The 12,531-nt window shown below is 45.9% G+C and overlaps 1 protein-coding gene across 1 annotated transcript; it reads left to right on the forward strand.

Moving 5' to 3' along the window:
• The first annotated feature begins 883 nt into the window (after positions 1–883).
• LOC109770598 (uncharacterized) lies at positions 884–2,477 on the forward strand. The gene is made up of 2 exons (XM_020329311.4): positions 884–1,667; positions 1,754–2,477. The coding sequence occupies exons 1-2, from the start codon at positions 1,455–1,457 to the stop codon at positions 2,252–2,254; spliced, it is 714 nt and encodes a 237-aa protein (XP_020184900.1). The 5' UTR covers positions 884–1,454; the 3' UTR covers positions 2,255–2,477.
• The last annotated feature ends 10,054 nt before the right edge of the window (positions 2,478–12,531 follow it).

The following is a 12,531-nucleotide window of genomic DNA, read 5'->3' on the forward strand; positions in this document are numbered from 1 at the left end:
GTATGTTCCTCATATTTTTCCCACAGGGTTTTTGAAGGAGACTTAGTAAGATGATGAACTCTCATGTGATCAAGCGGTGAATAGGGGGAGTGTTAAAAATAAATAACCCTCGCGGTTATTAGGGAATAATCCCCGCTCCTTCTCACATGTGCGGTTGAACACTTTCACCAACCGTCACGGCGGTTCCTGGAACGACATCTCTATGGACCATTGCATCCCTTGGAGGCGACTGTTCCCATTGTATATAAGTGTTCATTCATCAACAATAAAGAATGGTTCGATTATTTGTTCGATGGTCTCGCTCGATTACATATCTCTCTCTCTCTAAACAATAGCATCTCCAAAGCTGAGCCTAAAACTCTTAAAACCTCCCACAACCGTCGGGTCGCGCTGTCCGGACTGTATTGGCCCGTGGGGTGGTCTGGATTGTGATTTCTCCTGCAAACAGAAGACAAAAGTGGAGGAGGTTTACGGGAGTCCAGACCGCTCCGAAGCCCGTTTCTGACCGCCACGACCCACCAAAAACATGTCACCTGCCTCTCCCGTGCTTTCTTTCTGATGCACGCGCCGCTTACCTCACATTCATGCCGGCCTAGAGCACGCGGAGGCCAACATCGATGCCGCGATGTGTCCGGAGGGCGGAAGGGAAATGCTGACCGACGCGACCTCTCGGTAGCTGCCGCTTCCACGCGGACGCAAGTTCCCAAGGAACCGACTCCGGCCGCTGCGCCGCATTGAAGCGGCTGACCGACCCTACGCATGGCCTGGCCGCAGCTATTTAAGCCGCGCTCCGGCGCCGTCCACATCGCATGCTCCTCCCCCCCCCCCCCCCCCCCTCTCCCATCACATTGCCGAAGCCGAGTGCCACACATATAGCTTTCTGAGCTGGTGATTCATCATCGGGAGTTAAATATTTCTCTCCCGAGTCCAATTAAATAAAAAATATTATTCAGGATAAATAAAACAAAATATTTTTTTGTGGGGAAAAAACCCAAATATTTTCTTTGCAGCAAAGGAACAATTTTTGTGCAATATGAATATTTCTATTAGATGAACTGATTTTAATATGCAGTATATTTTTACTTCCGTAAAGTCAATTAGGTGAAAAACGATTTTCGGAATAAAAAAATCGAATCAAAGCTATTGGGCCGGCTCATATATATAGGTGCACTGCGCGCACAGGTTCTTCTTATTCGAGACTCAATGCGTACCTGCAGTTGGGCCTTGGAGCTTGAGAAGGTAGTAGCAACCTGACCGGACTCGATGGAGGCGTTGGTTCCGGCTCCGGCTCGTACTGCGCGTGGTTCTGGTTCCGATTCCGACCGCAGCAGAGGAAGCCGACTCTGCTAACTAGGGTTCCCTTCCCCCTCCATCCTCTTTAAATCTGGAGGCAGAGGCTCAGGGTGAAGAACACAGCTCAAATCCACAACCCGCATCGAGTCGAGACGAAGCTCATGGATCCACCCGTGATGGCCGAAGTTAGTTCCACCAAAGAACACGTCGACCTGGAGAGGAACTCCAAGGACCTGACCATGGCTGCAGGCGACGTACAAGGTAACTCAACCATCTTTGAGCTGGAGATGATCGAGGCGCAAGAGGACGATGCGGCGGCGGCGGCATACGACGAGATCGTCGCTCGCTACAGGAGGAAACGCGCTGACCGTAAGGTTCGGATGACGGCTTTAATTTTTGCTAGACTATTTTGGATTTCATTACGGAATTCTAAAATAAACCAAGTCCCCTTTTACGCCAGGCTCGGATCGTCAAGGAGCTGGGCGAGGAGGCCTACCTCGAGCTCGAGGGCGGGGACGACTGCCTGGCCAACGACCCTGACTACGTGGATGAGATCAACCAGTGGATCAGGATACAAGACGAAAGGCATAAGGAGAATCTCAGGCGTGGCATACTTCCTGGCTACAAGAAACTTTCTGACTCCGACTTATACTTAGAAATATACTCATGCTTGCACCCGGACTCGGAATCAGACTCGAACTCTGACTCAGAAGACAATGATGATGATGGTGGTCATGAGGATGAGGAGGCAGAGGAAAATTCTGACTCCAAAGAAGAAGAAGAAGAAGATGAAGAAGAAGAGGGGGAGTTGGAGGCAGAGAAGTTTATATCTTTAGCGGAACGTAGGGCAGCGGCGGCGGAGGCAGCCCTCGGCGGGTTCGAATGGCGGACGGGGCCACTAATTTTATCATGGCCATCAAAGGGAAAGAGCTGCCCGGCATTTAGCACCTGGACAACATGAGCCGCCATTACACGTCCAAGGGGATGTCGGGAGAAGCGGAGGCTGCACGAGAAGGTAGTGGTCATGTCCCACAAGATTGACGACGAGATAGATGCGTGCCCGGAACCACTTCTCTTGCCGGATTCAGTTTGCTTGTTTTGTTCCTTAGTTTGTGCCGTCCCAATTTCTACAACTAACAACTCTGTTAATGTGCATCCTGTTTTATTATCTTTATTATCTGGCACATGTACTATCTCTTTCTAGAGATGTTTATCCACATATCTATCTCTGTTCCCTTCTGTTCTTTCTAGAAACATGTCTATTTCCATGGTGTGTCTACGGGCTATGGCTGGTTATCTCTTATTTCTAGGACGACGATAACTGCCACACGTGTGGGCGTTAAGGCGTCTGTCCACACGTTTTGTGTGGTGTCTAAAAGGATCAGCCCACATGCCTACGTGTGGGCCAAACAATTAGCGCCCACACGCCTCTTTTATCCCTTGCGGTCCCTCTCACACGCCTACGTGTGGGCAAAATGCATAACGCCCACACGACGTCTCTCAACGGTCCCGCGCGCCCAGCGTGACAGTCACCACGCGTCCCCGCAGTTGCCATGGTCTGGACCCTCTTCAATGTCCATTTACCTGCAGTTGCCATGTCGCTGAACTACAGTTGTCATGGTTGCTCAACTACAGTTGCCATCTCAGGTCAAGTGCCAGATGCCATTTTGGACAACTGCAGCTGTTGCCATGTATGGTCTGATTTACTATAGTTGCCATGATTTAAAAACTTTAGAGGTTGCCACCTACTAACACTAAGCAGTTGCCATATATGGTCTGATTTACTACAGTTGCCATGATTTGAAAACCTTAGGAGTTGCCACCTACTAACACTAGGCAGTTGCCGTGTAGCGCTACAGAGACATGGCAAAACAACATGTTCGGGTAAAAGAGAGAGTTGACATCTGCTTACAAGCACACTAGGGCGGTTGCCGTGTACCCTGCAAAACATATGGCAACTGACATGTTCGGGTAAAAAAAAGAGAGAGCTGCTATCTGCTTACAAGCACACTAGGGCAGTTGCCATGCACACTGCAAAATGCATGGCAACTGGCAGCTTGGGTGTGGGAGAGGAGATGGGCGTGTGGGCGAGATGGCAAATGCCCACACACCAGCCCTTGTGCGTGAGTGGAAACTGGCGTGGGGGCGAACTACTAAACGCCCACACATCGGCTCCTCCGTGTGGTAAAACGGACGTGTGCGCGACCGGGTGAATGCCCACACACCAGCCCAGTCCTACGTGGCACCTCAAACATGCCAAGATTTGTGCACCCACAAATGAACGCGGATCCACGCGTGTGGGCGAGATGCAAACGCCCCCACATGTGGGCGTTAGTGTTTCCGTATTTCTATGCTAAATTCACTTAATAAATTAGTAATTCAAGTAATTAAGTGATTCAAACGTGTATTCTTTTTAAATAAAACAGGACACCCTGGAACGAACAAAAAACTTTGCAAGTTCAGTCCACTATTGCTCTCAAGATGACTTTGCATATGGCCCTAGCCAGTCCAGAGATATCATGCGCCGCCCATGCCAGGCTACTGTCCAACTGCTGTAGTCGTGGCCTGCCTTTCTAGACTGATGAGTCTACAAAGGCGCCAACCCGCGGCACCTTTAGATTTGCCGAAAATGTCCATACCAGACACCATTGGACCTTCCACAATATGATCGATGCCCAACACATGAAAGTATTGTTGGTAGGCAGCGATGCCTTAAGATATTTGTTTGGCACCGGTCTCACAATATGTGTGCTCATATAGCCTGAAATGAGTGGGACCCTCACGTGAATAGAAAAACTCAAGTAAGCCGTCAACTGCATACCTCCAGTCTACTTTACGTCCTTGCGTGGGCCATTGAGCTAACTGTTTGCAGGTTTGTAAGTTTTGGCATCGGAGCAAGTAGGTGCACTGGTGTCTAATTTTTTTCTTATGGCACCGGCTAGACCAAATAAAGCAAAAGAGATTTCGACACCTGTTTTTTCCTACATAGTGAAGAGCCTTAGATAAAAAAAAAACTCTAGATGAAGAGTTAAGGTGCACCAAAGTGGGATGTTTGTGAGCTCCCATGAATCACAATTCGAAAGGCTTTAGTACTCGGATATATAGGTCATTCCAAAGTTGTTTCCCACAAAAAAAATTAAAAGTTCCATGATAGTTAAGTAGTAGATATACGTGAACATTGTAATAATCTCCAGGCATTGCAAAGTAGAGGAGGTGAAGAAAATTGAGACCTGACATGATTTTCTATGATGCTCCATTCACTTAAGCATTAAGTCTGGGCATCCACAATTTTCAGCACATAATACAAAAAAAAGTAACTTCAGCTTGGATTATGCATCACAAAATGGAACGCGGCGTGTTCCAATCGGCTCCGTTGACAAACAATTTTTTTTGCAAGTTCAACCACTGGTCCAGAAAAAATTAATCCAAAGCTTTTTCTCCGTTTGGACTTCATTTAATATTCATTTTTTGAAAAGCCAAAAACAAGCAAAAACAAGAACTGACACTGGGCATTACGTTAATAGGTTAGTCCCAAAAATAATATAAAATTGCATATAAAATATCCAAGATTGATATTATAATATCTGAAACAATAAAAGATTATATATACATTGAAGATGTATCAAAGGACTGACTAGCGATCCGGGGCGTCCGTTTGGGCCATGTCTACTACTTACTTTGAGAAGCCACTACCTAGTTATTTTTCAAAAGAAAACCCTACTGCAGTTGGGATTGTCTAAAAAAACCTACAACAATTGGGCAATAACGGCTGACACGGGCGGCGGATGATATCACTGGGTCAGGTGAGCAACCGCAGTGGCGGATCCAGGACCCAGGCCGGGGGGAGGGGGGCCTGGGGCGTGAGCATGAATTGTCTTGTTGACTACAGCATATTGTTCACTGTAGCTCCACTGTAGCAGCCTAGGGCCCTGGGCTTGGCCAAATCCTGCGTCCACCCCTGAGCAACCGTGAACCGAACTTGGAAAGTTTTTTGTTCTTGTCAGGCTGTCCCTTTTTATTTAAAAAGAATACAATTAGAACTAATTGAATTAATCATTTATAAAGTGCATTTGGCAGGAGGCGAGACAAGAGGCGATAGGGTTTCCCCTGCCTCCAGTCAGTGCCGTTGCCTATCTACCTCATCTTTTGTGGCCTTAGGGCTATGGAGACGTGATTGATCTCGGTCCCTGCCGGCGGGAGGACTCCGTTTTCAGGTGTTTTTCTGATTTTGGTTAGAGTTTGTGTCCTACTCAGAAAGACGAGCTGATGGCGCCTCTCTAAAGATGAAATAATGTTCTCCCCGCCCAACCCTGTTCCGGCGGTGTGTCTAGCACCGTCAGAGGGAGTGTGGAGGTGTGTCTCCGAAGGATCTCACGGGATTCATTCGGTGTTTGTCTTTGTTGAATCCAATTGGATTCAATCTTCTTCTATCCATGTTCGTGTGTCTATATGTTGGATTCTTTTGATCTAAGCTTCTCGTCATCGACGATGGTTACTATTCTGATGTCCTGGTCCTGTGGGGTCTTGGCACGACGACTTTTCGACTGTCTAGTACAACAAGGATTGCCCGGCTCCAATGAGGGAGGGGGTGATGATGGCTTTGCGCCTTGGCTCGCCCCCCTGCTTGTAGTCGTCGTTAGGTGGTCTGTGGATCTGGATATATTTTTTGTTGTTTCCGATGTTCTTTGTACTACCTTGATGTTTGATGAATAAATTGAAAGTTGTCGTAAAAAAGTGCATTCGGCATTGAATAACAGAGAACTAGCCATAGATACACTACCGAAATTGGCATGTTTCTAAAAAGAATAGAACCGAGATAGATATGTGGCTAGGCATATCTGGAAAGAGACAGTACATGTGGTAGATAAATAATAGAACATGGGTGCACATTAACAGAGTTGGCACTAGTTGTAGAAATTCAGATCACACCAACTAACGAACAAACAAGCAAACTGAATCCGGGAAGATTCTGGGCAATAGTAGGATGTTTCTCAGGGGTCAAGATGGTGTGGCTGGACGGTGAAGCCTTCAACCTTCTCCTTCTCCCTTCCGGCGGCAGCGACTCTCATGCGTCGTCTCTCGCTCACCGCCATGAGGCTCTCCCCAGTGTATCCTTTCCAACTCGTTGAACTCCTCATCATCGGCCAGGTTGTTCTCGTCGGCCCCAGGCCTCAGCGTAGCCCTTCTCACTCAGATCTTTGATGATCTGGGCCTGGCGCGCCTCTATCTCATGATCAATCTTGTGGCACACGACTACCATGTCCTCGTGCAGCCGCCGCTTTTCCTCCATCCGCTCCGGCGTGTAATGTTGGCTCATGCTGTAAATGTGCTCCATGCCGCCGAGCTCATTCCTTTTGAGCGACAGGATGAAGTTGACGTCCCCATCCGCCATCCGTACTTTGCTTGTAGCATTACCACCCTTGCTCTTCTTCCGGGCTAGTAACTGTTAGAATTAATGGGCTAGGCCCATAGCAATTTCTGAAATCTCAAAGCCCATGTGTAAAATGGCAAGTGGTGGTGCTAAGTTTAGTCCCACCTTGGAAGTTGAAGAAGAGTTGGACCTCTTTATATAGTAGATTCTCTCCACCACTCTAAGTGGTGTGTGAGAAGAGAAAGGGAAAACCACACGCGCGCGCTCGCTCGCCTGGCCGGGCGGGGCGTACATGCGCGTGAATGGTCCGCCGAAATCCGGTCCGTCTCCTTGCAGGAGCGCAGCTTCCTTTTGCCGTTTTATTTTTATGTCTTGGCAGACAAGTTTTTGATTTCTTGTCCGGTAAGTATACGAATTAGAAACCGAGTCGGTTTGGGATTGTGGTCGCGACACAATACCGCCTCTGGTCCTAATATATATACAGCTACCGGCTGCGGCCAGAGACACACCGAAAAACACCTAGGGTTTTGCCTCATCTCACAACTTGCGCCGACATCGTAGTCTACTCCATCCCAAACGCCGGCGTGCATCGGCGCGTGGGAGAGCAGGTCTCCGGAACCGTTCGTCTTTGCGATCCTGCACCGGGAGAGGACGAATTAGGTTTTTGGGAAGCGCTGTGCGCGACTGCTCAAATTCTTCATCACGGGTCGTCTTCCGTCCAAGTCGGGCGGTGCTACTCATCGTCGTATTCATCGCCGTCAGCAGCAGATCGTCGCGAACATCGTCATCAACACTGTCGCACCCATAATAGCTAACGATCAGTACGTCCAACATCCTCTGTTCATGTCTGTTTCTACAGCTATTGTTACGTGTTTGCTGCTGTTATGCATGTCTTGCTGTTCTTCTAGTTTGCTAGATTATTGCATGCTAGTATCTCTTCTAGTCATGAATTATTTACTGGAATTAATCATGAACTTGCCTAATATTCCAACATTCCAAAAACCTAATTGTAGGCAATTTCCTGAGTTAACTATGGCTGGATTTGCTGATGCACTGAGGCCGGATAAGTTTACCGGTGTGCACTTTAAGAGGTGGCAGGTGAAGACCACGCTCTGGCTTACTGCTCTGAAAGTTTTCCACGCTAGTGTTGGTGCTCCAGAGGGAATAACCGACGAAGATCGGAGAAAATTCCAGGAAGCCAATACTATGTTTGTGGGATGCATTCTGAGTGTTCTTGCTGACCGTCTGTGTGATGTGTACATGCACATAAACGACGGAAAAATTCTGTGGGATGCACTGAATGCAAAATTCGGTGCAACAGATGCAGGCAGTGAACTGTACATCATGGAGAGTTTTCATGACTACAAGATGGTGAATAACCGTTCTGTGGTTGAACAAGCTCATGAGATACAGTGCATTGTGAAGGAACTTGAACTCCTTAAATGTGTTCTACCCGACAAATTCGTGGCTGGGTGCATGATTGCAAAGTTGCCTCCTTCATGGAGGAATTTCGCCACAACTCTGAAGCATAAGAGACAGGAGATATCAGTTGAAAATCTGATTGCATCTCTTGATGTTGAAGAAAAAGCTCGGGCTAAAGATACCACTGAAAAAGGAGGTGAGGTTCAGCCTACTGCTAACATGGTGCAGAGGTACCCACAGAACAAGAACAAAGGGAAGAACAAACCTGTTTTCAACAAGCCTACCAAGACTACTACTTTCAAGAAGAAGAAGTTCAACAAGGCTGAGCTAGAGTGCTACGCCTGTGGGAAGCCTGGACACTTTTCCAAGGAATGCCCTGAACGTGCAGACCGCAGAGGGAAAACAAGCTCCAAGACTGTCAACATGGTGACCGCTAGCAATACTGATGGGTATGGTAATTTACCTATTGTGCTTTCAGTATTTCAATCATCTTCGTGGTGGATTGATTCGGGTGCTAACGTTCATGTGTGTGCTGACATCTCCCTATTTACTTCTTATCAGGTCGCAAGGGATTCTTCCGTCCTAATGGGGAATGGGTCACATGCTTCTGTTCGTGGCATTGGCACGGTGGATCTGAAGTTTACTTCGGGAAAGATCGTGCAACTAAGGAACGTGCAGCATGTCCCTACTATGAACAAGAATCTAGTTAGCGGCTCCCTTCTATGTCGAGATGGATTTAAGGTAGTTTTAGAGTCCAATAAAGTAATCGTGTCAAGATTTGGACAATTTATAGGAAAAGGCTATGAGTGCGGAGGCTTGTTCCGCTTTTCTCTTTCAGATTTTTGCAATAAGTCAATAAACCAAATTTGTGCTAGTGTTAATGATGATGCAAGTATTTGGCACTCTCGTTTATGTCATATTAATTTTGGTTTAATGTCTCGGCTATCCAGCATGAGTTTAATTCCGAACTTCACAGTTGCCAAAGGTTCTAAGTGCCATAGTTGTGTGCAATCTAAGCAACCTCGAAAGCCTCATAAGGCTGCCGAGGAGAGAAACTTGGCACCTCTAGAACTCATACATTCTGATCTTTGTGAGATGAATGGTGTGTTGACAAAAGGTGGAAAGAGATATTTCATGACTTTGATTGATGATGCGACTAGATTTTGCTATGTTTATTTGTTGCAAACTAAAGATGAAGCATTAGACTACTTTAAAATCTATAAAGCTGAAGTTGAAAATCAACTAGAGAGAAAGATCAAGCGTCTTAGGTCCGATCGTGGTGGAGAGTATTTTCCAAAAGTTTTTGATGAATTTTGTGAGGAACATGGTATTATTCATGAGAGGACGCCTCCCTATTCACCTCAATCGAATGGAGTGGCCGAGAGGAAAAACCGCACATTGACTGACTTGGTGAATGCCATGTTAGACACTGCTGGTTTATCTAAGGCATGGTGGGGGGAGGCTCTATTGACTTCATGTCATGTCCTGAATAGAGTTCCCAACAATAATAAAGAGAAAACCCCTTATGAGGAGTGGGTTGGGAGAAAACCATCATTTTCTTATTTGCGTACTTGGGGATGTTTGGCAAAGGTCAATATTCCTATTCCTAAGAAACGCAAACTTGGACCAAAGACAGTGGATTGTGTCTTTCTAGGGTATGCTCAACGGAGCATTGCTTATAGGTTTTTAGTGGTAAAATCTGAAGTACCTGATATGCATGTTGATACTATAATGGAATCTCGTGATGCAACATTTTTTGAGAACATATTTCCTATGAAAGATATGCATAGCATTGCTAGATTTTCTTCTGAGATAATTCCTGAATCTAGTACAACTGATGAATATTTCGAACAATCACATGAGGAAGTCCTTGAGAAGGATAACAATGAAGTTCCTAGAAGGAACAAGAGACAAAGGATTGCAAAATCCTTTGGTGATGATTTCATTGTATACCTTGTGGACGACACACCCAAGACGATTGCAGAAGCATATGCATCTCCGGATGTAGATGATTGGAAAGAAGCTGTTCATAATGAGATGGACTCAATTCTTCCTAATGGAACTTGGGAACTAACTGATAGACCATATGGTTGTAAACCTGTGGGCTGTAAGTGGGTGTTCAAAAAGAAGCTGAAGCCTGATGGTACTATTGATAAGTACAAGGCGCGGCTAGTGGCCAAGGGCTACACTCAGAAAGAAGGCGAAGATTATTTTGACACCTATTCACCCGTTGCTAGAATGACCACCATTCGAGTGTTACTTTCCTTGGCTGCCTCTTATGGTCTTATCATTCATCAAATGGATGTAAAGACAGCTTTTCTCAATGGAGAGTTGGAAGAGGAGATCTATATGGATCAGCCTGACGGATTTGTGGTAAAGGGTGAAGAGAGAAAGGTGTGCAAGTTGTTAAAATCTTTGTATGGTCTGAAACAGGCACCTAAGCAATGGCATGAGAAGTTTGAAAGAACTCTGACTTCTGCAGGATTTGTCATTAACGAGGCTGATAGGTGTGTTTACTATCGCCATGGTGGGGGCAATAGTGTCATATTATGTTTGTATGTGGACGACATACTGATCTTTGGTACAAACATTAATGCAATTAATGAGGTCAAGTCTTTTCTATCGAAAAGTTTTGACATGAAAGATCTGGGAGAAGCCGATGTAATTCTAAACATCAAACTTATTAAGGATGAGAGTGGGATTACATTAACGCAATCTCACTATGTTGAGAAGGTCTTGAACCGATTCGGTTTTATGGATAGCAAGCCTTCTCCAACACCTTATGATCCCAGCGTGACACTCAGAAAGAACAAGAAAGAAACGAGAGATCAATTAAGATACTCTCAAATTGTCGGTTCACTCATGTACTTAGCTAGCGCTACAAGACCAGATATCTCTTTTGCTGTGAGCAAACTGAGTAGGTTCATGTCCAACCCGGGTGATGATCATTGGCATGCACTAGAAAGGGTCTTGTGCTATCTGAGAGGTACTATGAGTTACGGAATTACTTATTCAGGGCATCCTGCTGTGCTAGAAGGATATAGTGATTCAAATTGGATCTCCGATGTTGATGTACTTTACGCAACAAGTGGGTATGTATTTACTCATGGTGGTGGCGCAGTGTCATGGAGGTCTTGCAAGCAAACCATATTGACGAGGTCAACTATGGAAGCAGAATTAACTGCTTTGGACACAGCTACTGTTGAGGCAGAATGGCTGCGTGAGCTCTTGATGGACTTGCCGGTTGTTGAAAAACCTGTACCGGCTATTCTTATGAATTGTGATAACCAAACGGTTATCGCTAAAGTGAACAATTCTAAAGATAATGCAAAGTCATCAAGACACGTGAAAAGACGTTTGAAGTCTGTCAGGAAGTTGAGAAACTCCGGAGTAATAACTGTTACGTATATACAAACAGACAAAAAACCTGGCAGATCCCTTTACAAAGGGACTATCACGAAATGTGATAGATATTGCATCGAGGGAGATGGGTATGAGACCCATAGATGTTACACCATAGTAGTAACCCAACCTTTGTGATCGGAGATCCCGTGAATTAGGATCTGGGAAGAACAAGCTATTGGTTAACTGAGGAGAGTAATAACTTATGATCGTCTCCAAGTGAAGATGCAAAACTCTCAGAGCTGTAAGGCTCAGATCTGTAAGGCAGGTTGGCAACATGCCTTAATGTGGTTCTATTGGCTATAATTAGCAAAGATGCTGTCCTACAGAGCAGTCTTGAAAGAACACACCTATATGAGTTCTGACTGTAAACGTCGCAGTCTATGAGATTTGGGTGATCTCTAGTAAGCTCACGAAGAGACCAGGGAGTATGACATATAAGCTCCAAACCGCGGGGTAACCTACTGGCGGTCAGGTACTGGTTAAGACTTTGAGTGAAACCTGTTCACACAAAACTAGCAATTCAAGGCATAGTCCATTGTCAAGTTGTGAATGGATGTAGCTTAAAGTTCTAGGCAGAAGTTCAACTTAACAGTCTCTGCTGAAACACTGGTATATTAAACAAGTGATGAGAGAAGGCAAATCTCTAAATGGGTATTTGAGATCTGGTGGGGGATTGTTAGAATTAATGGGCTAGGCCCATAGCAATTTCTGAAATCTCAAAGCCCATGTGTAAAATGGCAAGTGGTGGTGCTAAGTTTAGTCCCACCTTGGAAGTTGAAGAAGAGTTGGACCTCTTTATATAGTGGGTTCTCTCCACCACTCTAAGTGGTGTGTGAGAAGAGAAAGGGAAAACCACACGCGCGCGCTCGCTCGCCTCGCCTCGCCTGGCGTGGCGTGGCGTGGCGTGGCGTGGCAAGGCGGCGCGTACATGCGACATGCGCGTGAATGGTCCGCCGAAATCCGGTCCGTCTCCTTGCAGGAGCGCAGCTTCCTTTTGCCGTTTTATTTTTATGTCTTGGCAGACAAGTTTTTGATTTCTT

The sequence above is a fragment of the Aegilops tauschii genome, chromosome 6 (assembly GCF_002575655.3).
Source record: "Aegilops tauschii subsp. strangulata cultivar AL8/78 chromosome 6, Aet v6.0, whole genome shotgun sequence".
Classification (NCBI taxonomy): Eukaryota; Viridiplantae; Streptophyta; class Magnoliopsida; order Poales; family Poaceae; genus Aegilops; species Aegilops tauschii.

Bases quoted from the DNA above. Each gene is read 5' to 3' on its own strand.
- LOC109770598 (XM_020329311.4), top strand. From the start codon at position 1,455: ATGGATCCACCCGTGATGGCCGAAGTTAGTTCCACCAAAGAACACGTC. The intron at 1,668-1,753 runs GTTCGGATGACG...CTTTTACGCCAG, and splicing joins GGAAACGCGCTGACCGTAAG to GCTCGGATCGTCAAGGAGCT.